Here is a 25,070-nt window from a genome sequence, read left to right as displayed (position 1 = left end):
CTTGAGTCTTCCCCGCTTAGCCTAGAATAATGATAAACTGAAGTGGAAAGCATCACCTTGAGCTCCGTAGAGACTGGTATAGGGTACAGGGTAACCAGCACCAAACTTCTACACACCACAGCCTGGGGGTCACCCGAAACACAGTGTGATGAACTCCACTTCAGGATACCTCTCCTTAGATACAAAGGGGCCAGGCACGCCACGTTCAGATAATTAAGCACTTTCCTCGCTTTTAAAATATAATTGCCCCACAAGCAGGAGGTAACACATGCGATCTTCTGCATTTTAAATAAAAGCCCAAATCGCTCAGTTTGCCTCACGATCCGACCCAAACTTATATATCTGTCTGCCTTCCCCACATCCCTTCACACGCTTTGCCAAAGAACAGTAAAATGCTTAGTTCTTCTAGACACTTCCTGACACTCCTTGCCTCTACAAGCCATCGTCCATACGATGGTTTCCTCCGTCTGGGACATCATGTTTATTTCCTACCGCTCTGCTTCTTCATCACCTTTGCTAAATCCTGCTGGGCCTCATTCCTCCCTCTCAAATGGACATTTCCTAAAGCACAGTCCTTACCTCTTTACCCCTTCTCCAAGCTCCGTTGTCCGAACCCACGCCTTCAACGGTGGTAGGAAGGAAACACAAGTTCAGATCCACGCCCCTAGCCTGACCTTTCTCTCTTTGTTAGCTCTGGTTTTCCAGCACCCCAGTGGCCATCTGCCCTCCACTAGCGGGCCATCACCTCAAACAGAACAGTTCTAAAACCAGAAGGTTAGTCTCATTGCCAACAACTCACTTCCTCGCGGCTCTATTTCTATCCTAGATCCGTAGGGTTTCCAGGTTTAAAAGGAACCATAAAGCTGAAGCTCAGTTCGTTCATCTGCACTCCATTCACAACAGCCTGGACAACAGTGGTCAGGTCCACCAATAGCATCACCATTCCAGACCTGGAAACCAGTCTCTCCAGAGGTGAACTGACCATGAACCTAAACTCGGGCCTCCCTCCTGTGTTTGCACAGGCTTCTTCCAAGGCCTGTGCTCGTTCTGTATCCACATCACTCCTCCCCAGCAGACTCCTCCTTTCAGCCCCAGTTTGGGCTCATGGTGGCCTCCCCGCAGCAAACACTGGAGGAGCCTCCTCCCCAGCCTCTGCTGCAAGGCTCTCCTTCTTCATAATCACCGTGAACACAGTCATAAGAGCAAAGGCAAAAACAGCAGCAGCTCACGCGTCTTCTCGCTTCTCTTCCTTAAACCCATATAGCAGGTAACCGGAAATGTGAGACTGTGAATTTATCTGACAAGAGGGGGGTCAGACCAGAAAAAAAAGAAAGAAAGAAAGAAAAAAAGAAGCCATGGAGGGCTTCCCTGGTGGCACAGCGGTTGAGAGACCGCCTGCCGATGCAGGGGACGCGGGTTCGTGCCCCGGTCCAGGAAGATCCCACATGCCGTGGAGCAGCTGGGCCCGTGAGCCATGGCCGCTGAGCCTGCGCGTCCGGAGCCTGTGCTCCGCAACGGGAGAGGCCACAACAGTGAGAGGCCCGTGAACCCCAAAAAAAAAAAAAAAAAAGAAAGAAAGAAAGAAAAAAAAGAGGGGGTCAGACCAGATGACTTCTAAGAGGCTTTTCCCAATCAGAAATTCTATGATTTTATGACTGTGGAGCCCATCTTACAGAAGAGGCAGCTTGGCCTTAAAGAAAGCCACACAACCAATATGTAGCAGAGCCAGGCCTGGAATCCAGGTTTTCTTACTTTTAATTCATTAATCTTCCCACCACATCGTGCAAAATAGCATAGCAACCATTCTAACAAAGCAGGGACCAAATCAAGCTCCTACCCTGGGCAGAACCCTCTGGTAACTCCCCATTACTTACCAGGGGACAAAAACCACTTACCTGCCATTCAAAACCCCTTCCCACTGCTGTGTTTCTGTCTTATTTCCAGCTGTGGCCCTCCATATACCACTCCCTTCAGCCAACCTCGTATACCCACTGGGCCCAGCACATCCTCATCTCCATACTGTTTCTGGACCTGACATGCTTGCCCGCTCCTAGTAACTCAGTGACTCTCATCACTCTTCAGAGCACAACTCAGGCCCCACCTCCCCGCAGACTAGACCTGGAGACCTCATTTGAGCCACATGGGTCCCTTCACCGGCTCCCCTCATTTCATTTCCTACCACTCACGGGGCATCATGTTGGCATTTTTACCCCTCGGCTGCAAGTTCATGGGCTGCTGAGACCCCATCTTCTTTGATCTCCCCTCCCTGATTTCAGCTTTCACTGAGCCTGGCACAGAGTAGGTGGCTCCATAAACATGTTTGTTAATTGGTTAATTGATTGATGGATTGTTTTTAATCTCTTAACTCCCTACATTTCTTATCTTACTAATATTTCCTTCATGCCCAGCTTTTTAAATTACTTGTCACACCTATATCATAAAAAAATTACAAAGGAAGAAAAGCAAGTGTAAAAGAAAGGTCAAAAGCATTCCTGGGCTTCCCTGGTGGCGCAGTGGTTGAGAGTCCGCCTGCCGATGCAGGGGACACGGGTTTGTGCCCTGGTCCGGGAAGATCCCACATGCCGCAGAGCGGCTGGGCCCGTGAGCCATGGCCGCTGAGCCTGCGCGTCCAGAGCCTGTGCTCCGCAAGGGGAGAGGCCACAACAGTGAGAGGCCCACGGACTGCCAAAAAAAAAAAAAAAGCATTCCTTTCTTCCCTTTTCTGGTTTATTTAGGGTCAATCTGGGGTGATTCATGCTAATAAGCGTATCTGCCTCAGCCTCCTCCATCCCAGGAAATGCACGCTTCCAGTGGGGAGTCGACTTTCTCTTGCCCTTTGGATCCTCCACTGGGTAGGTTCAACCCTACTTACCCATGATCTAGGCCAGTGGTTCTCAATCTTTGATGAATCCCAGGATCACCCAGGGGTAGATGCCTGGGACTCAACCCCGCCTCCTGAATGTGAATCTCTGGGGACAGGGCTGGGCAAGTCCACATGAAAAAGCTTTGCAGTGACTTTTTCATGCCCCAAAGGTTGTGCGCCCGTGGCCTAGCCATTGTTCACCATAAGCGCTGCAATAAACATAACTCAAAGAAACTTCCCGTGCTAACAGAGCTAGAGGGGACTTTGTTTTAGAGGTTAAAAACTCCATTTCTTTTTACCAGAAAGAATTCATTTTAGTTCTGACAGCAGATTATCTATCTTATTTATCCTTAAAGCACTTCACATCTCAGAACTAAGATACTCCTTGAATAAATATATGAGTGTGCAAAGTAGATTCTCACTCAGGGAGCTGGCAGAGACACTTCCTTGGTAGTTGGAGCTGACCCCTCACAAGCAGCGTCATATCTAAGATGCCCCGGGGTGGAGACACACCTTCAGGAAGCCCATGCTTTAAACACTTCGCCTCTTCACTATTTCTGGTCTCCCAGCTTCGATGAAAAAGACAACTGAGAATGTCTCCCGGGTAACAGTTTTTAAAGGTACCAGATATTGAGAGTCTATTATGTTTTTCCTATAGTCCAGATAGATAACACATGTAAATGTGTGTGTGTGTTTTCTAGGAGAGTAACTATGGCTAGGCAGAGCTTGAAGTTTGCAAGCAAGTGAGAAAATCTACCAGGGGTCCTCTTGGAACTAAAGGACCTGGACTCCAGAGCCTTCTCCTTATTGAAGGGTCAAAGTTGTAGCACCTACAGATGAGCCTGGGAGGCCCCACCTGGCATCCAGTGACAAGAAGGGGATAAAGCCCCGGAAGTATCATCCCCATGGAGCTGAAAGGGGAGGGGCACCCCCAGTGGTTTGATGCATCCTGGTCCAGCCCCTCGAGCTATGTGGGAGCAACTACAGGAGGAATCAACATCCCTTGAGTTGGAAGAACCCACCCATTGGTCAGGGATCTACACTCTCCCTGTGGTTACATTACTTCAGACAGTGGCCTGTGGGGGACTCCAGCTCCTGAAGCAGCAGCCCTGTGGGAGGCGATCAGATCCAGAGACAGCTGCCCTGTGCTTGGGCTCCCAGAGGCCTTTGTCCCGGCTCCAGCAACGAGGCAGCAGAACATAGGACTGAGTGTCTGAGTTCTGGGACACATCAAGGAAGGGACAAGCAAAGGCTTGGCTTCTCACTTTTTGGGCTATACTGGGCCTGCAGAGGAAGCTTTACTTAGACCCCAGATTCATACACAGCTCATTCAGTGCTCACACCCACCCCAGGAAATAGGTATTGCCATTATCAGTACTGCAGTGGTAAGAAAACTGTGGCCCAGAGAGGTCAAGCAGCCTGTCCTAGCTCACACAGCAGACGACCCTCAGTCTGACACCGAAAACTGCACTTTTCTACTACACCTCCTGTCACCACTCACATGGGCCCAGCATCTGGAATCTCAAAAGGAACCAAGAATGGAAAGCTTTTGACCTGACTGTCTAAATTGATGGGCTCTTTGCCCTGGGTGGAGAGAGCCACCAAACACCCAGAGAAACAGTACAAGTCGGCAGGGAGGCAGGACCTGACACCACTGGCTTGTGGGCTTTAGCATCTTGAGACCCTCAGTCCTCACTCCCACCACCTGCCAGGGAACCTGGGACGTGTATGAGTTACCCTTTGACACTAGCACTCCCATGGGTGTGTTACCAGGTAAGGATGCACTCGCTGACACAGCAGGGCAGATGAATTGGTGTATTGGATTATTGACCGAAGATCAAAACCAGGAGGTAGTGGGAAAGAAAAACAGTGGCATAATGTGATAAAAGGAGCTTCAAAACCTGATAAACCCATGCTTGGGCAGGTGACCAGGCAGCCAGTGGGTAGCTGGGGTCTGAGAGGCAGCACAAGAAGATTTGATCCTGCCTGTTCTGGAAGTCAGATGACCACACCACGGGTCACCACGTCTTGACTGGTGCTCTGCACCACTGTCAGAGCCTTTCGGATCACTCAGTAAATGAAAAGACTAGTCATTTCCATCAGACAAACAGCAGGACTCCGTTCTGTTTCCCCCAGGCTGAATTGATGATCATTTACTAGACCGACCCCATGCACGGATTGTTCTGGAGTCCTGCAGATAGGGCTTTATAGTCCGTCAGCATCTGTTCATGGAGCACCGGTTGGCTGCAAGCTCTCTACCAACAATGCTCCTGATCGGGATGATCACGATGCCCAGAGGCTGTTAGAAGTTCTAGACATTCATCTGCACTAACAAGGCCGCCTAGTTCAGCTGTGGCAAAGCTGACTGCCTCGGGACCCGCCTCTGATGAGGACTCAGTGGCTCTCCACCAGAGCTGCACGCCGAAGTCACCTGGGGGTGTGGTAAAAAATACCACTTCTGGGTCCCACCCACAGAAACTCTGCTGTAATTGACCTGGGGAGAAGCCTGGCATCAGGAGTTTTAAAATCTCCCCCAAATGATTTGAATATGTAGCCAAAGTTGAGAACCACTGGTTTCTGTTGAAACTCACACCCTTGGCCCCAAGAGACACTTGTTGCCAACTGGTACACCATCATCACTTCACTTTGGTGGCTTTCTACCTCCGGGGTCTAGGGGTGGCACCGTGGGTGAGGGAGTCGACACAGATGGAGATCTAACTATGCAGTGCATCCTGTATTTGTCTTCCCAAATCACTTTCTGTTTTGCTTTTATTTCCGTGCTCTTTTTTCTTTCAATAAACCACACTCACCGCCACTATCAACTCTAACCTGTTGTCCTCCCTTTGTGATCAAAGTCCCAGCTGCGTATGATCTCATTTATTCTCAAAATAGCCCCGCGAGTGAGGAATCAGCCAGGCCATTGTTCTCTAAGGCAAATCAGGGACCTGCAGATCAAGAAAGGTTCTATCGGCCATGGAACTCATATCCTTATCGAAGTCAATGTGTTCATGGCAATTTCCAATTTACAAAATGCTTTCCTCTATTTGTTCCTGTGGCATCCTCACAGCCAGTCTGTGGGGGAGGTATTTTCATAACCGGGGTGGCCACACGTCCTGCACAACATCAGTGACACCTGTTCCTAACCATTGGTAGCACCTCCTTTCTCTCTCAGAAGTGTCTTGGTTTGGACAGTTCAAGATACGGGCACCTTATTTGTAACCACCCTCTTGTTTTAAGAGGGGTGTATTGGGACTCATACACTTGTTCATACACTCTGAACTTGTTCAGAGTCACTCGACAAATGAGAGGCAGAGACAAAATCGGAACCCAGGTCTCTGTCTCCTCTTCCCCATCCACATTAGTTGGGAAATGAGAATCAGAGCTGACCTCCTCAAACCTCTGTGATCTCTTAAACATCCCCATTAGAAAGTTCCCTGGACGGGAGAGACTTGGAGTACAGAGCAGGGCTGGGCAGGAGCTTTGAGAGCGTTTTATGACCACATTAGAATGGACTAGTAAGTTGCCAGGAAGTGTCCTCTTGGAAACACTTGAAAGCCTGACTTGGCAAAAGAAGGTGCAAGACCTGACATATGGGTGTTTGGAAAAGAGGAAGAAATTTAGAGTCTAAACTGCTAGCTGAGGACTGGGTCTGAATGCTCTTTACTGCCATCTACTTCTGGGCGTTTCTCATACGCTCCCTGAGCACCTGAGTTCTTCAACCATGAAACGGGACAAATCATCATCGTTCGTTCCTGAGGTTGTTACGGGGAGAGCAAACGGCCGCTTGCCAAGTGCTCTGACAGCATCACGTCTCAAGAGGTCCCTGGGAGCCACATTTATTTGTTTACATCACTTTTCCTGAGTGAACCAAGGCTCACGAACAAGGATGCTGGGGATCTGATGAGATAAGGTATTTGAATGCGCTCCCGAAGTCCTAAAACGCTGCCGTTTAGTATTATTATTAGCAGCGGCAGTAGTAACAGATGAGTATCAGTTGACGTGGCACAGAGTCGTATGTTCTTGAAACTCTCTGGATTATGGAGGTTTTGAATGACACACCCAGGGGACAGGCCAGGTTCGGGGGGGAGGGTGTCCCCTTCTGTTGAAGATGACCACATCACAACTCTTAACTGGGTGAGGCAAGCCTGCCTGGGAGGCTTCCTAGAAGCCAACCCGCTGGGCCTGCAGAGATCACCTCGGATACCTGACCCCTTCAACAAGAAGGCCTTTCTTGGGCTTCCTTGGTGGCGCAGTGGTTGAGAATCTGCCTGCTAATGCAGGGGACACGGGTTCGAGCCCTGGTCTGGGAGGATCCCACATGCCACAGAGCAACTAGGCCCGTGAGCCACAACTACTGAGCCTGCGAATCTGGAGCCTGTGCTCCGCAACAAGAGAGGCCGCCATAGTGAGAGGCCCGCGCACCACGACGAAGGGTGGCCCCCGCTTGCCACAACTAGAAAAAGCCCTCACACAGAAACGAAGACCCAACACAGCCAAAAATAAATTAATTAATTAATAAACTCCTACCCCCAACATCTTCTTTAAAAAACAAAAAAGAAGGACCTTCTTCTGATGGGAATCATACAGCTAAGAGACACGGCAAACTATGGAAATACCTGATTCTATAAATCAGGACATTGCTTCTCTAACAGGAAACCGTTCAAAGCCTGGGCAGTGTCTGTATTTTCACAATTTTTTTTCAGCCTTTACTTGTCCCTGTAAATGATAACTACTGACCAGAAGCTCAAAAGGGGGGTGGGGGAATCAAAAGAGCTTTCCTATCTGATTTTTTTGTTCCCTCATCAATCTGGTTTCTGCGCTGACCAAGAAGGCCTGCCTGGCTCTCATGGGTTCCTTTCCTTTAGGGAAAAAAAAGCAAATGACAACACGGGTACTTTAGAATTCTTGCGGGCACTGGGGGCTGCGAAGTGAGCTTTCTATACAAATGGAGAAACCCTCCAAGCTGCCAACATGAAATTCAGAAGGTGCAGGTAGAATGGTCTTCTCACCTAGGAGCGGGGCAAAGGGCTCCTTTGGCTCTAAAAGAGTCAATTTGTGTTTCAAATATCGTTCAGGAACTTGACACCGCGAAACTACCTGCTCCCAAGGAATCTGAGAAAGTCCTAGAATAGCTTTCCTCAAGAAGAACAGCAAGACTCCTTGCTCTGTAAAAGCTCTCCGTATTCACTCCCTAGACCGCAGGCTTGGACGCTGGGGGTCAGGGCAGACCTGCCGGGCCCTGGGTCCAACACTGCCCAGCCTGGGAGGACATGACCTCTTTCATTACCTGGTCTGCCAGAGAGCCTAGAAATCCTCCCAGAGGGGTCCCAGAAACCAAATGAGGGAGACAGAAGCCTCATTTGGGGGGAGAGAAACAGGTTGAGGAAAGTAAGTCTCACTAAAAAACAAACGTAATATCTATGGATAATTTTGAAAAATAACTCTCCAAAATGAAAAAATCCAGCCGAAAAAATTTAACAAAGCTTCGTGGTAGGCTGGACCAACTGAGACAGAGCAATTTCCAAGTGTAAGATACGTCACAACTGCTTTATTATTTTTTAGGTGACAAAAGGTACCTAAAACCAAAAGGTCATATAGATCTTATACTTTCTGTGAAACTCTATTTGTTTAATTAGTTTGTATTAGATAAGGATCCTTTGGCCAAAACAAATTTAAAAGACGTGTATATTCCCCATCCCTGGGGAATATATATGCCTTTTAAATTCAGCCAGGAGGCCCCTGACAGGCACCAAGCTCTCTTCCCTTCTCAGTTACCTGTATATGTCTAGGGAAACTGCATTCTGCGGGTTTTTCCCTTTTGTGAAAGGTCTCTGAGCTCAGGCAGCCAGCCGACGCCCCCTCCCCCAAGTTCTGGCGACTCTGCACCGCCCCGGAGGCAACTTCCCTGCGCCTCAGGTTTCCCCGCTTCTGCTGCACGAAGACCTATCAAATGTTTCTTTCTTATTACGCTCGAGGACCGGGAGACGCTGCCTCGGCCTCCATCCTTCCCCCTCCAGGTTGCAAAGGAAGTGCAGCAGGTTTGGATGTTAGCCCGTCTCTGCCCAGGGAGCAAGGCAACTTAATTTAATTTTTTCCCCTGTGCCCCTTCCTCCCAGTCTGCCCCAGGTTACCCCTAGCCTTTCCTGCTACAACCCCGCGGAAGCATAATTATGACAATTACAATAATGTGGGCGAGTGGAGTGTTTGGTTTCTGCTTTGCCGGTCACAGAGCAGGAAAACGTCTTTGTTTCCTTTTGCTTTTCTTTTAATAGCACTGAGTAAAAGAGAAAAGGGGGATTTTAAGAAATGTTATTTTTGCTTTGCCAAAGGTCATATTAGTAGTAATGCTTTCTTTTCTCCCTCTTCCTTCCCCTCACCCCGCAACTTTAGAAGAAAGCTTCAGGGGTCCAGCCAGGTTCCTGCCATCTCCCTGCACCTGGAGATGCCCTTCAGGGCAGGCCAAAATCGCGCCGGGGTAGGGTGACGGCTGGTCCTGCGGCGGGTTTGACCAACTGCCTAGCAGACTCTCCGAGAAGACAGCCACCTGCCAGACTGCACCTGACTCCATCCCTCCCGGGAGCCCCGAAGCAACAGAAAGGCCACCCAAGGGACCGTCAGGGCTGGGCTGCGCTCCCTGGGGAAGGTCCGCGTCCCAGAGCGCTCAGCGCCCGGGCACGTGAGCCGCGACGCCGGGACGCCGACCTACCTTCACGAAGAGTTCGATCTCGGGGTCCCTGTCGTCCCCGTTAGCCGTCGCCGCGTCCGTCATGCCGTCGGCGCCCGGGGCCAGCGTCCCGGGCCGGGGAGGCGCCACCTCTGCGGCGCCCGGGCCAGCGCTCCAGCTCCTGCCGCTGCTGCTGCCCGGCTGGGCCCCCTGCGGAGGGAGTTTATTTCCTTTAATCTATTTCTCCAGCCGGTGACAGCGGTGCCTGAGAGATCGGTGTCCCGGGCGATCGCACGGAAAGGAGAGAAGCCAGGAGGGGACAGGGGGCGGCGAGGGAGAAAGGTGGGCTCAGGGATGGCCCGCAGGTCCTGAGAGCAACAAGTGCCGCGCGCTGAGAGGTGTCACCGGATCCGCGCCCGGCAGCGATCCCGCGGTCGCCGCCCGCGCCCAAAATAGCCGGCGCCGCGGGGCGGGGTCAGCCCCAGCGGGCGGGAGGGGCTCCCTGCGAGCGCGGCCCCCGCCCGCACCCCAGGGCCTGCGGGGCGCGTGCAGACCGGCCGGGCGGCACCGCCCCTGGGGTAGGAGGATGCCCTGAGAAAGGTAAAGGGGGATGGGAGTGGGGGGATGGAGAGGATGAGAGAAGAGAAGAGAAGAGAAGAGAAGAGAAGAGAGAGAAAGGGAAGATGGCTTTAAGCTTTACGTTCATTAACGAAGCATCAGTTCCTCCAAGTTACTCTCTTAGCAGCGTTACCCACGAGGAAAGCCCCTTCTTGCCTTAGGGGTGCTCAGAGTGGGGAGGGGCTGCGGGTAGCGCGGAAGAGAACGGAAGGACCCTGAAAACCATGCATTCGCCATCCTCGTGCTGGATCAATAGAGTAGGGCTGGGGGCAGGGGGAGGCAGGGATGGGCAGGGGGTGATGTGTAACCTTCTGGGCTGGTTTTCTTCCTCTTCCTTTCATTTTGTCTTTTGCATTCTCTTCTTTTTTCTTTCTTTTCTACTCTTATTTTACTTATTTTCTCTTTTTTGTTTGTTTTTTTGTTTGTTTGTTTAGTGAAGGATAATACACGCATGGGGCAAAAAATGCACATATTGTAAGTGGACAGTTAAATAAGTTTTCACAAGCTGAACCCATCCATGAAACCAGCACCAGACGAAGAGGTAAAATGTTAGCTACCCGCCCAAAAGCTCATTCTGATCTCTCCTCTCTAGCTCTCCTCCCTCTCCAAGGCTCTCACCCACCTGGGGTGAGACTTGTAACAGCACCGGGTAGTTTTGCCTGGAATCTTATAATAAACGTAGTATATTCTCCTCCGTGTCTGGCTCCCTTTGCTCACCAGTACGTTGGTGAGATTCATCCATTCTGCTGTGTGTAGTTGGAAACCACCCATTTTTATTGCCGTAATTTATTTATCGATTCTTCTGTTGATGGACATCTGCATAGTTTCCAGTTAATGACTACCATGGGGCTGCTATGAACATTCTATAAAAATCCTTTCACGATACGTGGACACTTTTCTGTTGCCTATATACTCAGGAATGGAATTGCTTGGTTCTAGACTATTAGAATGTTCTTGAATAAACATTGCTATGGGGCTTCCCTGGTGGCGCAGTGGTTGAGAGTACGCCTGCCGATGCAGGGGACGCGGGTTCGTGCCCTGGTCCGGGAAGATCCCACATGCCGCGGAGCGGCTGCGCCCGTGAGCCGTGGCCGCTGGGCCTGCGCGTCCGGAGCCTGTGCTCCGCAACGGGAGAGGCCACGACAGTGAGAGGCCCGCGTACCGCAAAGAAAAAAAAAAAAAAATTGCCAGACAGTTTTCCAAAGTGGCTGTACCAGTTTACATTCCCAAACTCCACTTCTTTTAAAAAAGGTGCTAAGTCTTTCGCATCTGGTATCTGGTCAACTTCTATTTGTGTTCTTTGCCTTCTCTTTAGCTGCGCTTGTCTGTGCTCTTTCTTGCCTTACTTACAAATATATATTTGTTCCACAGCTTTCTAAGAAAAAAAAGTAATCGCTTAATAAAAATAAGTGACAGTACTTACTAGGTACCAGGCAAAAAAATGCTAAGCACTCTGCATGTCTTAACTTATTTAATCTTTACAGATAGTGTTAGTATCCCAATTTTACAAGTGGGGAAAGTGAGGCATAGAGTTATTTAAGTAACTTGCCCCTAGTCATGCAGCTAGGAAATGGTGGAATCAGGATTTGAACTCAGACAGACTAAACCCATGCTTTTAACGACTCTACTAACTGCCTCTCTCAAACTTCAGGCACTTTGGGGAAACAAAGGCACTGCCCTGGTCTTAATGTAGATTAAAATCTATTTCAGGAGAATAGTCCCGTGAGAGGAAGACTAGGGCTGCCACACATGGCACATGGAGGGGCTACATAAGTCAGCACCTAGAGAGATTATTCACCACAGTTGGAGTGGCCGGAAAGAAAGACCTCCTAGAGCAGAAGGCACTACAGCTGAACCTTCCTGAATAGTCAGGCATCTGATAGGCAGAGAAAATGGCAAGGTATCCTGACCGCCCTTTATGGCAGGCTGTTTCCCCATAAACTCCAAGTGCAAATGTCTCCTATTCACTGTAGAAAACAGTCACCAAGCCTAACTTGCAACCCTCATGGTACGCTATAGCTTCATCAAGGTGAGGCTTAACTGCTCTCCTCCTCTTTGGTTTCTGGCTTACATCACCAAAGCCTTTAGAGAAGCAGTCACCTTCATAGCTGTACATTCCAAGCCAATGACCGCATACTCCAGGAAGGACAAGGTTACAGAGGGAGACTGCTACGTTCGCTGCATGCCACACAGACTCATCACTTTCCTGCTCTGGACAGTGGACAATATTCACAATAGCAATGTGAAAGAGGTAAATAAAATTATATGCCAAAGTGCCTTTGAGGGTTTTTGTTTTTTTGAATGAATGAAAGATGCTTTACACATGTGATTATTTTCTTGGCTATGAGCTAAATAACGTGTGGTATGACCTCTACTTTCCCTAATCCCAAACCTAGCAGAGTTAGCTTTTATTTCATCTTCTTCAAAGATCTACCACTTACTGAAAAAAGGAACAGTTCCCTTTTAATTTCTAGATAATACCTCCCATTTGGACATCTCTGCAGATAACTGATAGTTTTGATATTATAAACTTTCATTTTGCAAAAAAAAATTTCTTCTTTGGTTATAAAATATTTCTGTGCATATTTCTAGTTTTTATTTCCACATTCTGTTTTAGTTCATGATAAAAAAGACCTTATTTTGTACCCTTTCATGTCAAAGCATAATTGGTTAAGCAATTCTAGCTTTCTTCAGAGAAAAACACTTCCCTGATCATATAGACTGTACTTCTAATAATCATAGTTTCACAAACTTGTTGCAAGTTTTGGATAAATCCTTATTAGGAAAGCACTTCAAAAACGTATTCAGTGCTCACTTTAGCAGCACATGTACTAAAATTAGAACGATACAGCAAAGATTAGAATGGCCCCAATGAAAGGATGACATGCGCATCTGTGCAACACCCATATTTTTGTATGATCGTTGAAATAAGAAATTATAACATATGTGATTGGATTTTCAATATATTCAGATTTAATGATATGACATAAAGGGTGAAGGCAAAGGAATTTATATAGGTGTCATGTTTCTATACTTTACTTGAAGTGGTGACCTATGAACTCTAAGCAGATTGAGAAAAGTTAGGTATGTATATGGTAACCACTCCTAAACAACAGCTATAAAAGTTACACAAAGAGATATAGTTTAAAAAAACCAATATGTAAATTAAAACGTAATGACAAGAAATATTCAAATAATCTAAAAGGGGGAAAAAGAGAGCAAACAGAAAACTAATAAATGGCACATTACAGAATCTCACTTCAAACATAATGATATAGATAAAGTAAAAAGATGAGGAAAAATGCCATGCAAATGCTAATCAAAAGAAAGTTAGTCACCATATTAACACCAAACAAAACAGACTCCAGAAAAAGGAAATCATCATGAATAAAGAGACGGGTATTACATAATGTTAAAAGAGCCAACTCATCAAGAAGCTATAACAACCCCAAATGTGTATGTACCTAATAACAGAGCTACAACATACATGAAGCAAAAGCGATAGAACTGAAAGAAGAAAAAGACAAATAGGCAATTACATTTGGAGACTACAGCACTCCTTTGTTAGAAATTGATAGCACAAGAAGACAAAAAAATCAGCAAGAGTATAGAAGACATAAGTAATACTATCAAACAATTTGATCTAATAAACATTTATACAATATCCCACCCAAACAACAGAATACACACTATTTGCAAGTACCCACAGAACATTCACCAAAATAGACACACGGAACATTCACCAAAATAGACAAAAATAGACCATATTCTGGGTTACACAATAAACCTTATTATTTTTAAAAGAATGAAATCGTACAACATATATTCTCTGACTATAACAGAATCAATTAGACCAATAATAAAGATATATGGAAAACCCCTAAATGTTTGGCAATTAAGCAATACAGTTTAAGAAATTCACTTGTTAACAAAGAGGCCTCAAGGATAATTAGAAAATAGTTTGAACTAAATACAAATGAACAGAGAACATACCAAAATTTGTGAGATGCAGCTAATGCAGCACCTAGGAAGAAATTTATAAGTAAAGTGTTCTTTTGAGAAAAGAATAAAGGTCTCAAATCAATAATCTAAGCTTCCACTTTAAAAAAATTAGAAAAAGAAGAGCCAGCTAAACACAAAGCAAGAAGAAGGAGTAAAATAATAAATATAAGCACAGAAATTAATGAAATTGAAAAAAAGATAAAACAATGGAGAAAATCAATGAAACCAGAAACTGGTTCTTGTAAAACATCGATAAAATTAATAAACTTCTCGCTATATATACGAGAGAAAAAGAATATATCATCATGAAACAATGATGATCCTTATAAGGAAATTTTCCAAAAATGTTCACCTTACACAGTACCAGAGTATATCATTTAGTTATAGGCTCTAACTTTTATGTACCTAATGGTATTTAGTTGAATCCGCTCAATCTGCCCAAGGTAGCTATTTATATAGGAGTCAGGTTGTTCAACCCTTACATTCTCTGCAGAGGATCTCTTGGACAAGCTCGAGGGCTTCAGGTTCAAGCTGAGGAGCCTGGCAGATTTTGATGACAGCTGCAGAAGCACCAGTCATATTGTGTCTCTGAAGGAGGATCAAGGGAGGGTAGACACAGAGAGATGAGGGCTTCCACCTGCATGAGGTCACAGGTCGGGCCCTGAGGAGGACGGGGTGGGTTGCTAATTCTATTCCTTCATAAACTAATGTGCTCTTGGGCGTGCTCAACATCGCCAGTGATCTCTGTCCTAGCAGACACAGTGCCTACTTGTGCTCAGCAAAGGGAGAGGCCAGGGAGTAGGCTGGACTGAAGCCAGGGGTCCTTGTCAACAACTGTCACTCATCCCACTGATTCACTCATTACTCCACTAGAGTTTTGGGGGTGCCATGCTCTTTCTAGAACCCTCTGAGAACATGCAGTGTGCATATCACTTCCTGACAATGAGCAGATTTAGCTCCTGTATTATTTCTTCATGGAATTCCTTCAAGTATTGAGTCATGTCTTTCTCACAAGAGTGAAAGCTCCTTGAGGAGAGGAATCCAGTTTTATGTCTCTTTTGCACAACCCACAGAATGTAATGGCCCCCGGCTATAAACCTGCAAACAAACTGATAATATTCCCAGTACAGTGTACATGCTCATTGAATAAAGGTTGATGGAATCAGTGAATAGATAACTGGCACCTATTTTATTCACAGCCTCTTCTTCCTCTTGGACTTCTGTACTCATATCTCTCAAAGGCTGGTATTAGTGAAATGGACATTACAGTGTGAAGTCTTTATAAGTATTCTAGCTTTGAACTGAAACACAGGAAAGGGTTCTGTAACAAAAATAATAGTTCACATTTACTAAGAGGCCACCATGTGTGGGAACTCTGAATCTCTTATTAGCTTGCTTCATCTTCATAATAACCCAAGGCAGGTGCTATTAGTCTCATTTTGCAAATGAGGAAGCTAAGACTTAAAGAGGTTAAGTAACTTGCCCAAGGTCACATAGATAATTATAAACAACACAGCTGGTATTCTGACCCAAGTCTCTCCATCATTAAAGCCTATTTTCGTAACCACCAGGATTTACTGTGTATGTGAAGTAGGATGTGGCTGGACGAGGTTGAGATGCTGATAGAGACTTAGAAATTGCTTATTGAATTGGTAGGATCAGTGAATGGCTGGTCTTAGATAAGGAGTGACTGGATTTGGGGACTCTGGAACCCTAAGAGACAACCAGAGATAAGCTGAAAAAAGAAATCGGGACCAAGAAGTAGCACATCAAAAATAAAAAATACCCAGCCCCGGGCTTCCCTGGTGGCACAGTGGTTGAGAGTCCGCCTGCCGATGCAGGGGACACGGGTTCGTGTCCCGGTCCGGGAAGATCCCACATGCCATGGAGCGGCTGGGCCCCGTGAGCCATGGCCTCTGGGCCTGCGCGTCCGGAGCCTGTGCTCCGCACCTGGGGAGGGCACAACAGTGAGAGGCCCGCGTACTCCCCCCCCCCCAAAAAAATACCCAGCCCCTAGAGAAAGGAAAACCACAGGAGACAAAAGGCAAGAGAAAAGTGATCTCAGGTCATGTTCTGTTGCATCACCATGCATTTTTGACAGAGTTTACTACTCTGGTGACTGTCCTCACTTAATGGCAAAGCTCATACTTCAGTCACAGCAAGATCACATAAAAACACAACTATTACACAAATGCACTTAAAAAACCTTGGTCCAAGGTAAATACATATAACAAAATTCCAAAACAACTGTTGACCCATATTACTCTTACCCACACATCTGATTTTATTTTGGCCAACAGGTTCATTTTGCCAATTGACCAGAGACAGCCTTTAATAACTCAAAAAAGGGTGTGCTGTTAAAGAGAGTGAGGGTTGGAGAAGAAGCAAGGTGAGGGACACTGGGGATGGAAAGTCAGCATCTATACAAGTGGGAGCAGAATATAGAATGTTTTGAGGGAAGTGGGCAAATGTCCATTACCAAACAGATTACAGTTCTGAAAGGAAAAGTTAGGTGTTGTTATAATGATTGACAACTAGAATCCATTCTTTTTGTTAAAGGGGCCCCTAATTTTCCTTAAGATTCTACACCTCCTCCATTCACAGCCTGTTAGCTTCAAGTGGAGTTTCAGGGGAGGGTAGGTGACTCGTGTTGGCCAATGGGAGCCTCTGAATCCCTCTGAGCACAGTGATTGGTTCAAAATGGACACACAATCAACTTGGATCCAATGAGATCCAATTCTGGGACTTCTGTCAGAAAAGAGACAATTTTTCCTTCTGCTGGACTTATGGAGAAACTAGGATATGATCCTGGAGCTGCTTGCACTATCTTGCCACCGCTAAGATGGAGTCTCACTGAGAGTAAAGCCAACAGAGAGAACACAAGGGCCAAGAGATGGAGAGAGGAGGACCATGTTCTGTGAGGGACTGGACCTCTTTGTGCCTAGAATTTCCTGTCCTGATGGTCAGTAAAATCTCTTTTTGGCTCAGACCATCTTCAGTTGGGTTTTCTGATGTTTGCAACTAGAGATTTATATCCACAGCAGTTAGAACCTGCATAAACTAAAGAGGGCCATGGGCAAGAGATGGTCCATATGACAGAAATAAGATCTCAGCAAAAGAATGATGCACTTTAAAAAAGAGGCCACATCCTGAGATGAATTAAAAGTATTATTTTTAAAGGTCTAGTCCTCATAAAAACACTATGTAGTCTTCTCAGGCTCATAAGCTAAGATATAAGATGAAAATAAAAATATGTTCAGAAATTGACAAAAATACAGAGAAAAGTCCTATGTGTAGATTAAAGGTGATCATAGATAGCTACACAACAAAATGACAAAATCATAAAACAATGTCTCCAGGAATTGGTTTTTTTTTTGAATCTCTTACAATAGAGTGAAAAGAGCACCGGGCTTAGATCCTGAAGTTCCAAATTGAAGACTTGGCTCCTGCCATTTTCTAGCCTTGTAACCTGGTCATCCAACCCCTCTAAGTCTCAGTTTCTTTATCTGTAAAATGGGGATAACTGTACCTTGCTTCAAGTTTATGTAAAGTTTAAATAATTCTATTTATGAATATCCATAATGCAGCCAACATACTGACTGACCCATAAACAAAGGACAAAAGAGCTCTTTTCCCCCAAATGTATATCATTTCACAGGCAGTTTCTCACTTAATCCCTCACTTCAACCCCACACACAAGGTAGCTACTATCATTACTCTATTTCGCAGATGAGGAAACGGATACACACAAATTAGTCAGTAAGCATAACTGACCACAGAGCTCTAGAGCTGGGGTTTGAATCGGGTCTGTTTGACTCCCTAGTGTCTACTTTTAATGACCTCAATAAATAAGCACTATTTAATATTATTTTATTATTATATTTAAATGCATAGAAAAGTAAGAGAAAGAGAGACAGAGACAGAGAAAGGAAGTAAACACCCGGTTTGGAAGTGAAAGCTGAAGATCAGCTACTGGAACATTCAAAAAGCAATGCTCCCAGGTGAAGAGTGGAATTTGTACCCTGTAATTACCCTGACCACGCTTGATGGCCTTCATCCTTTATCTTTATCTGACTGTCTGCCTGCCATCGTATCAGCTCTTCAAGCTACATAAGGAATTATTTCCTGACAGGCATAGTATATTATTTAGAAAATTACAAGTTCCTTCTTGGAAATGGGCAGAGTTGATCTAACTGAATTGTTATTATTATTTTTAAAATAATCTATCCTAAAAGTGGGAGCAGCAGTATAAGTCTGTTCCTCTCCTAGAATTCTAGGAACATATCTGTGTTTCAGTCTTTCTTCCTTTCCGTATATTTCCTTGTATCTCTCTCTCTCTACTTTAGGAACCCAGAGAAACAGAACATAACATTTCTGTGCATTATTAGCTGGTCATAGCTAGGCCGATACAGAAGAAATTTATTTCTGCAGCACAGCAATAAGTGGTTCTCTTTAATCTATATTCAGGGAGGAAGATTTGATTCTATTTTTGTCATATATTTTCGCCAACCGTGCAATCTTTTACAAGCTGCCCTACTCCCACAAAGCTTGGACAGAAAAATCAGAGAATATTACCTTGAATTGCTTCAGTTTTCTTCTTCCAGGGAGAAGGCAGAAAGCACTTCAAATATCTCACTTCGGTTAAATTCAGCAAACATGGTCGGCTGTTCTGTGCCAGGCACTATGCTCAATGCTAGGGATAAATTTATGAATAAAACCCAGCCGCTCGCTGTCCCACGGAACTCACAGTGCCTAAAACAAGTGTGTGTGTGTGCGTGCGTGCGTGCCTGTGTGCGCGCACGTGCGTGCGCGTGCGTGAGTGCGTGCGCGTGCGTGCTGCGTGCGTGCGTGCGTGCGTGCGTGTGTGTGTGTGTGTGTATGTGTGGTAGCGGGGGTGCTCCCATTCCTCAGCCCGGCTAGTTCAGTAGATACAATGTGTTTTTAGGAACACAGAATCAAAATAGATCTGATAGTATTGAGAAAAGATGCTCATTACCTACATTTTTGTAACCAGATAGCACTTGAATCTATACCAGCTGCCTCATGAATAAGTCCTCTTCCACTGAGACTTCCATGGCCGGGGTTACTTTCACATTCCTTTATCTATTGAGTACCTATTATATGCCAAATACTCTTAGAAACACTGGATGTACCTTGGGGGAAAAAACCATTGTGCATGGCCCTTGCCTGGTGGGTCTTGCAATTCATTGTGGGAGATTGAACAAACATGTAAACAAATAAATAGATGTATAGTTATAAAATTGCTCAATATTATCTGGGAATCTGGGTTACAATGCTAAAGAGTCACAGTGAGGAATGAGGGAACCTCCTTGGTAGGGTGTTCCTGAGGAAGGCCTCTCAGGGGAGGTGACATTTAAGCCCAGCTCTGAATGATAAAAAGGGGTCAGTCACTTGAAGACTGAAGGGAAGAGAGAAAGGAACAGCATGTGTGAGGGCCCCTGAGGTAGATAGAACAAAGCATTTTACGTTGAAGAAATGAAAGTCTAGCTTGAAATCCTCCATGATATCCCTATGTGACTTTGCGGGGTCACATTTTCACCTTTTCTTATTCAGTTACATTAAACAACCTTTGTAATTTCAATACATTATTGGAATTGTTGGAGAAAATCTGCCTGGAGGTTTTCATTCAGTGAAAAAGTTCCAGCCTGAAGAAATAATGACAGCTCCACTGAATGTATATTGAGTTTGCAGCCGATACAAAACCTTTGGAAAGGTTTGCAATGTACCCCCATACAAAAGGTAGACATTAGTCTAAGACTCCTTTGCAGTATCTGTTTTTCACCTCAAGATCTCTCCCACTTGCTTTGGCTCATTGGCTGCATCTAGACCAGGCTAGGACATTGACGGGGGTGGGGGTGTGTGGGGGGGATGGCAAACCCACTTCCAAAGGCTGATATTTTATCTAAGGGATTTTATGTTTAAAAAATGCATTGAAATTCATTCAATTACAGTGGAACTAATTCTTTTTTACCTTGCTCTTTAGGAATCTTGTAAACCCAACCGCTGTCACTTTTCCTCAGTCATAAAATTAAGCCCCCGAATGAATAGAGCTGAATATGGAGTCAGTCACCGATCTTCCGTCCACATAGCACAGGGTAATTGCATCACTAGACACCAGACTTAATGCCCTTAATGGAGCCTCCCAATGTTTAAGGCCCAAAGGGACAAACGCTGACCTAAGCTCTGCCTTTCTCTCCACACTCGGCTCCCCATGGGAAGTCATCAAATTAAAGGGCAGAGGGATGCAAAACAGCCACGCCAAAGTGGTCTGGCTGAGTTCATCAGTCAAGGCCAACTCCTCTGTTCCTTCCCTCTGGTTGCAGGGCTGCTGTGCACCCAGCCTAGTGGATGCTCTCCACTCAGCACCCCTCACCCCTGTCTCGGAAGGCCACAGGCATTTTGAAGCTGCTCGCCCTGCAGTAAATAAGGCTGAAGGGGGTCTTGTCTGAATGGTAAATAGTACTGACCCTCTGCATGCACCTGTCACGAATGAAGACACAATACCAGAACAACAAAAAGGGAAGGCGCTTGCTTGCACTGTATGCACGCAGGACTTACTCCCGTTTATCGACGTCTGAAGATCTGTTTATGTTCCTCTCTCCTCTAGTAAGCTGTAGGGGCCTAAAAGGCATACAGCATCCATTCTCTCTCTCTCTCTCTGTCTGTCTCTAGGTTTACTAAAAAACTGAGCAGTAAGTACAGAGTTTCCATGAACCCCCTGTCCCCACTCTTGCACAGCTTCCCCACTATCAGCATCCCGCACCAGATCGGTGCATTTGTTACAATCAGAGACACTACACTGACCGTCATTATCACCCAAAGCCCACACTGACGTTAGGGTGCAGTCCTGGGGTTATATATTCCATTGGTTTTCGACCAGTGTATGATGACATGCGTCCACCATTGCAGTACCTTACAGAGTCGTCTCGCTGCCCTAAACATCCTTCGTACTCCACCGATTCATCCCTCTCTCCCCCTAGCCTCTGGGAACCACTGATCTTTTCACTGTCTCCATCATTTTGCATTTTCCAGAATGTCATATAGTTGGAATCGTGCAATATGTAGCCACTGCAGACGGGCTTCTTTCACTGAGCGTTGTGCATTTAAGGCTCCTCCATGTCTTTTCATGGCGTTCATTCTCTTTGTCACTAGCAGTGAGCGCAGAGCCTCACACAGAGGAGGCACTCAACTGGCATTTGTCGAGTAAATGGGTTGATAAAGGAGCAAACGAATGAGCATAGTTCTTGGAGTTCCTTTGATGACTGCTGATGGAGGCCTGGTCAGTGCAGGCTCTCTGCCGGGCATCTTCAAACAATAAGAACGTTTGCATGGGCCCTCCAAAAATATTTCTCATTTTATCATACCAGCAGTCATGAAAAGTAGGAGAACAGGTATTTTTCTTATTATCTCCATTTTAACGAGATCAGAAAACTCAGATTCAGAGAGGTAAAATAACTCATCCAAATTCCCTGTGCTGGAGAGCAGCAGAGCCACCACTGACCTCTGGAACTCTCTGATGTACTCTGATGTCTTTATCCTATACAGAGTCTCCCCTGAAGCCAGGCTCTTGGTCATTCAAACTAGCGAATAGTAAACAAGAAACTAATTCATGCTGAGATAGTGACAGGTGAGGGCCACCCAATCCCAATCTTGTTATTCAGGGGAGAGCATCTTCTCACAAAACAAGAGAACCCCAATTTTCCTTTCACCACAAGCAAACTATTGTTGGGCTGTGGAATTGAGCTCTGGGGAAGGAAACTTGAACAAGGATCTATGAGCAGCTCATACTCATTCAACAGCAAAGAATGCACTGCTGGGCTTCCTCTGCTCGTGTTAGAGATCAAAAAGCTTCAAGAATCTAGGCCCAAATTCATTTCAGATCTGCAGTGTGATGGGCCATCAGGGGACAATGAACTTCTGGGAGTGATGCCTGGTTATGAGTGAGTTATGAATGAGGCTTATGCCGTGAAATCCAAGGCCAGCTGGAGTTCCTTCATTCATTCCCAGATCTTAGATGTTAGCCTTTATCTCGTCCCTGATATTAGCCTCATGCTAATATATAACTGTGCTGTGTAAATCCCGTGGGTACCCCGGTTTCCTCAAAGTCAACATTTCCAAAATACCACACAAATAATCCTCTCCTTATCCTGTATTTTCTTTCCCGGCCAGTGACATCGTCATCTATCCAGTCACCCAAACCAGAAACCAAGCCCATATTTTTGTTTGATTCCTCCGTCATCCCAAATCCAATTAGTCACCAAGTCCCTACTCTCAAATCTCTCCACTTTCCATTTGCACTGCCGCGGCTGCATTGCCTCCTGCCTAAACGGTCATAGGACATTCCTAACTGCCCTCCACCTCAGCCACTCACCTTGCCCTTAAGTCCACCCTCCACCCGGTGGCCAGAGTAAGCCATCTACAAACCTAAATGTCCATCGACAGAGGAATGGAGGAAGAAGATGTGGTACACAGATACAACGGAATACTACTCAGCCACAAGAAAGAATGAAATAACACCATTTGCAGCAACGTGGATGGACCTAGAGATTATCACACTAAGTGAAGTAAGTCAGACAAAGACAAATATCATATGATATCACTTATATGTGGAACCTAAAAAAATGATACAAATGAACTTATTTACAAAGTAGAAACAGACTCAGAAACCAAACTTAAGGTTACCAAAGGGGAAAGGTGGGGGAGGGTTAAATTAGGAGGTTGGCATTAACCCCTTATAACTACATATACAATAGATGATCAACAAGGACTTACTGTAAAGCATAGAGAACTCTACTCAGTACTCTGTAATAACCTATGAGAAAAGAAACTGTAAAAGAATAGATATATGTATAACTAAACCACCTTGCTATACACCTGAAACTAACATAACACTGTAAATCAAATATACTCCAATATAAATAACAATTTTAAAAAAAAGCACATTGGGTCACACCAGCCCTTGCTCAAAACTCTTCAGTGGCTCAGTGTGGACCATGATGTGACAGGTTGTGACATGCTGGCTTCAGGCCCTAAAGATTCCGGGAAGCCTATGACGGTTGATTTCCTATATACACACCCTGCTGTTTCCTATCTCTGTGTCTTTGCTCCCTTTCCTTGAGATACTTTTGCACGTTTCCTCACCCAGCAAACTCTTTCTCATCCTTAAACTCATGCTTCCATAACCCATTACACAAATCTCTCTTCTTGTTCTACTACATTGAAATTATTTATGTATCTGTTGCCCTCTAGAGCTAAGATCTTCGAGTACAGGAGGCATCTACTCATCCCTTTACTTTAACCACCTTTTCTTTGTACTCACCACTTTACACAGCGACAGCCCCAACAAATTCTCAGGCTTTGAGAAAGCAGGGTGATGTTTCTTATCTTTGTTTCCCCTCATGCCCAACACATGGTATACGTTTAGCTCTATCTGTCCACATCTACTCATTTGTTCAACAAATCCTTATTAAGGTCCTATTTTCTTCCTGTTCTTTGCAGAATATAAGATGTTGCTCCAGTTCTTAAAGGTCTTACACACTAAATAATATAGGCAGCGCTTTTGAATACTGAGTTGGTGGTTCTGATACCTTGATTAATTGGGAAATGGCTCCCTTGCCGCTCACCCTCTCCATGGCATTTACTCCTTCCAACACAAGACTATTCAGTCTTTGCCAGCAGATGCCATAGTGAAAATGAGAAAACACGATGTGTGAAAACACCAAGGTGAGCCTTGACTCTGGGTAAAAGATATGAACGGTTAGTTCACAAAAACAGGAAGTTGGGGACTAATTAATATTAGTCATGTTAATGAAAAGGCATACCACTTAGCTAAGAAGCTGAAATTGCACCAATGAACAATTTTTCTCACTTATTTAGTTCGTAAAAATTTTTAAAGATTCATGATAAAAATTGTGGGTAAATATGCAATATGGGTAGGGAGTGTAAATTGGTACATCTTTTTGGAGGGCCTGTTATCCATCAAATTTGAAGACAAATTTGGGTCCTAAGAAGACCCAACAGGTCCACTGATAGGAAATTCTTACGTGAGCAAAGAGTGTAGATTCAAAGATGTTCACTGCATCATTGTTTGAAGTAAGGAAAAATTGGAAGTGAACGAAATGTCCACCAGAAGGAAACTGGGTACATTTTGGTGCGTCCACATAATGAAGGCTATCACAGGAAAGACGCAGATTGTGTAACAAGGAAAGATGTCCAGGATATATTGTTAAATAAAAAAAAGATAACAAATTGTGGAAAAGTGCATGCATTTATTTTGTTTGTTTATTTTGTTTTTGTAAAATATATGTCATTCTACACAATTACACGTATTGTTTGGAAAGCTATACACAAAACTCTAGTGATTATTTCAGAACAGTGGGATGAGGGAGGGAGAAATTTTTTATTTTCACTTTTTACAATTTTTGCTTTGTATGTTGCTGGAAATTTTTTTTCAGGCATGTCAGGAGACTGTCAGAGCTCCCTCAGGCAATGTGGGTCCCCAACTGCTGCAAAGTCAATCACGTTTGTCTTTGGGAAGCCAATTCCCTCTTCTACAGAGTTGCCCTGGATTCAGGACCCTCGTCCCCCACAGACATCCTCACACTCGAAGATCCTACTTTCCTCTGGAGACCCTCCCACTGCCCTTCTTTGTACATCTGCCGGCAGCACAGAGGAAATTAGCCAATGGCTCAGTCCCGTCACATCTGCATTTACAAAGGACAATGCAGGTTGATGGCCATAAATAGCACAAAAGTCAGCCCTTCAAGAAGGGTGTGGGGCCAGCAGAGTTTCCTAGGACAGTCCGTTCCTGAATCACTCAGGGAGCATCTTTAAAATGGGCTCCTCTGAGCCGCTCCCACAAACACTGAATCGGAAGGTGGGGTCTGGAAATCTGCATTTTAT

At 45.3% G+C, this 25,070-nt stretch overlaps 1 protein-coding gene and 1 non-coding gene across 2 annotated transcripts in view; one reads left to right on the top strand and one right to left on the bottom strand.

The window, feature by feature from the left end:
- The window catches only part of CLIC5 (CLIC family member 5), a 107,710-nt gene extending 97,772 nt beyond the window's left edge, over positions 1–9,938 (bottom strand). Inside the window, exon 1 of the mRNA XM_022582051.2 lies at positions 9,570–9,938. Within this exon, the coding sequence (XP_022437759.1) occupies positions 9,570–9,632 (63 nt within the window). The 5' untranslated portion in view covers positions 9,633–9,938. The remainder of the gene's footprint in view (positions 1–9,569) is intronic.
- A 3,014-nt stretch (positions 9,939–12,952) lies between these two features.
- Positions 12,953–13,058, top strand: LOC115801794 (U6 spliceosomal RNA). Its single transcript, XR_004022139.2, has one exon. It is a non-coding gene; the product is annotated as a U6 spliceosomal RNA (small nuclear RNA).
- Positions 13,059–25,070: the final 12,012 nt, after the last annotated feature.

This window comes from Delphinapterus leucas, chromosome 10 (genome assembly GCF_059928025.1).
Source record: "Delphinapterus leucas isolate spDelLeu-1000000601 "Yukka" chromosome 10, BTC_Dleu_Yukka2, whole genome shotgun sequence".
Taxonomy (NCBI): domain Eukaryota; kingdom Metazoa; phylum Chordata; class Mammalia; order Artiodactyla; family Monodontidae; genus Delphinapterus; species Delphinapterus leucas.
The sequence above is the reverse complement of the archived record's forward strand: the minus strand, read 5'-3'. Positions and strand labels throughout refer to the sequence as shown.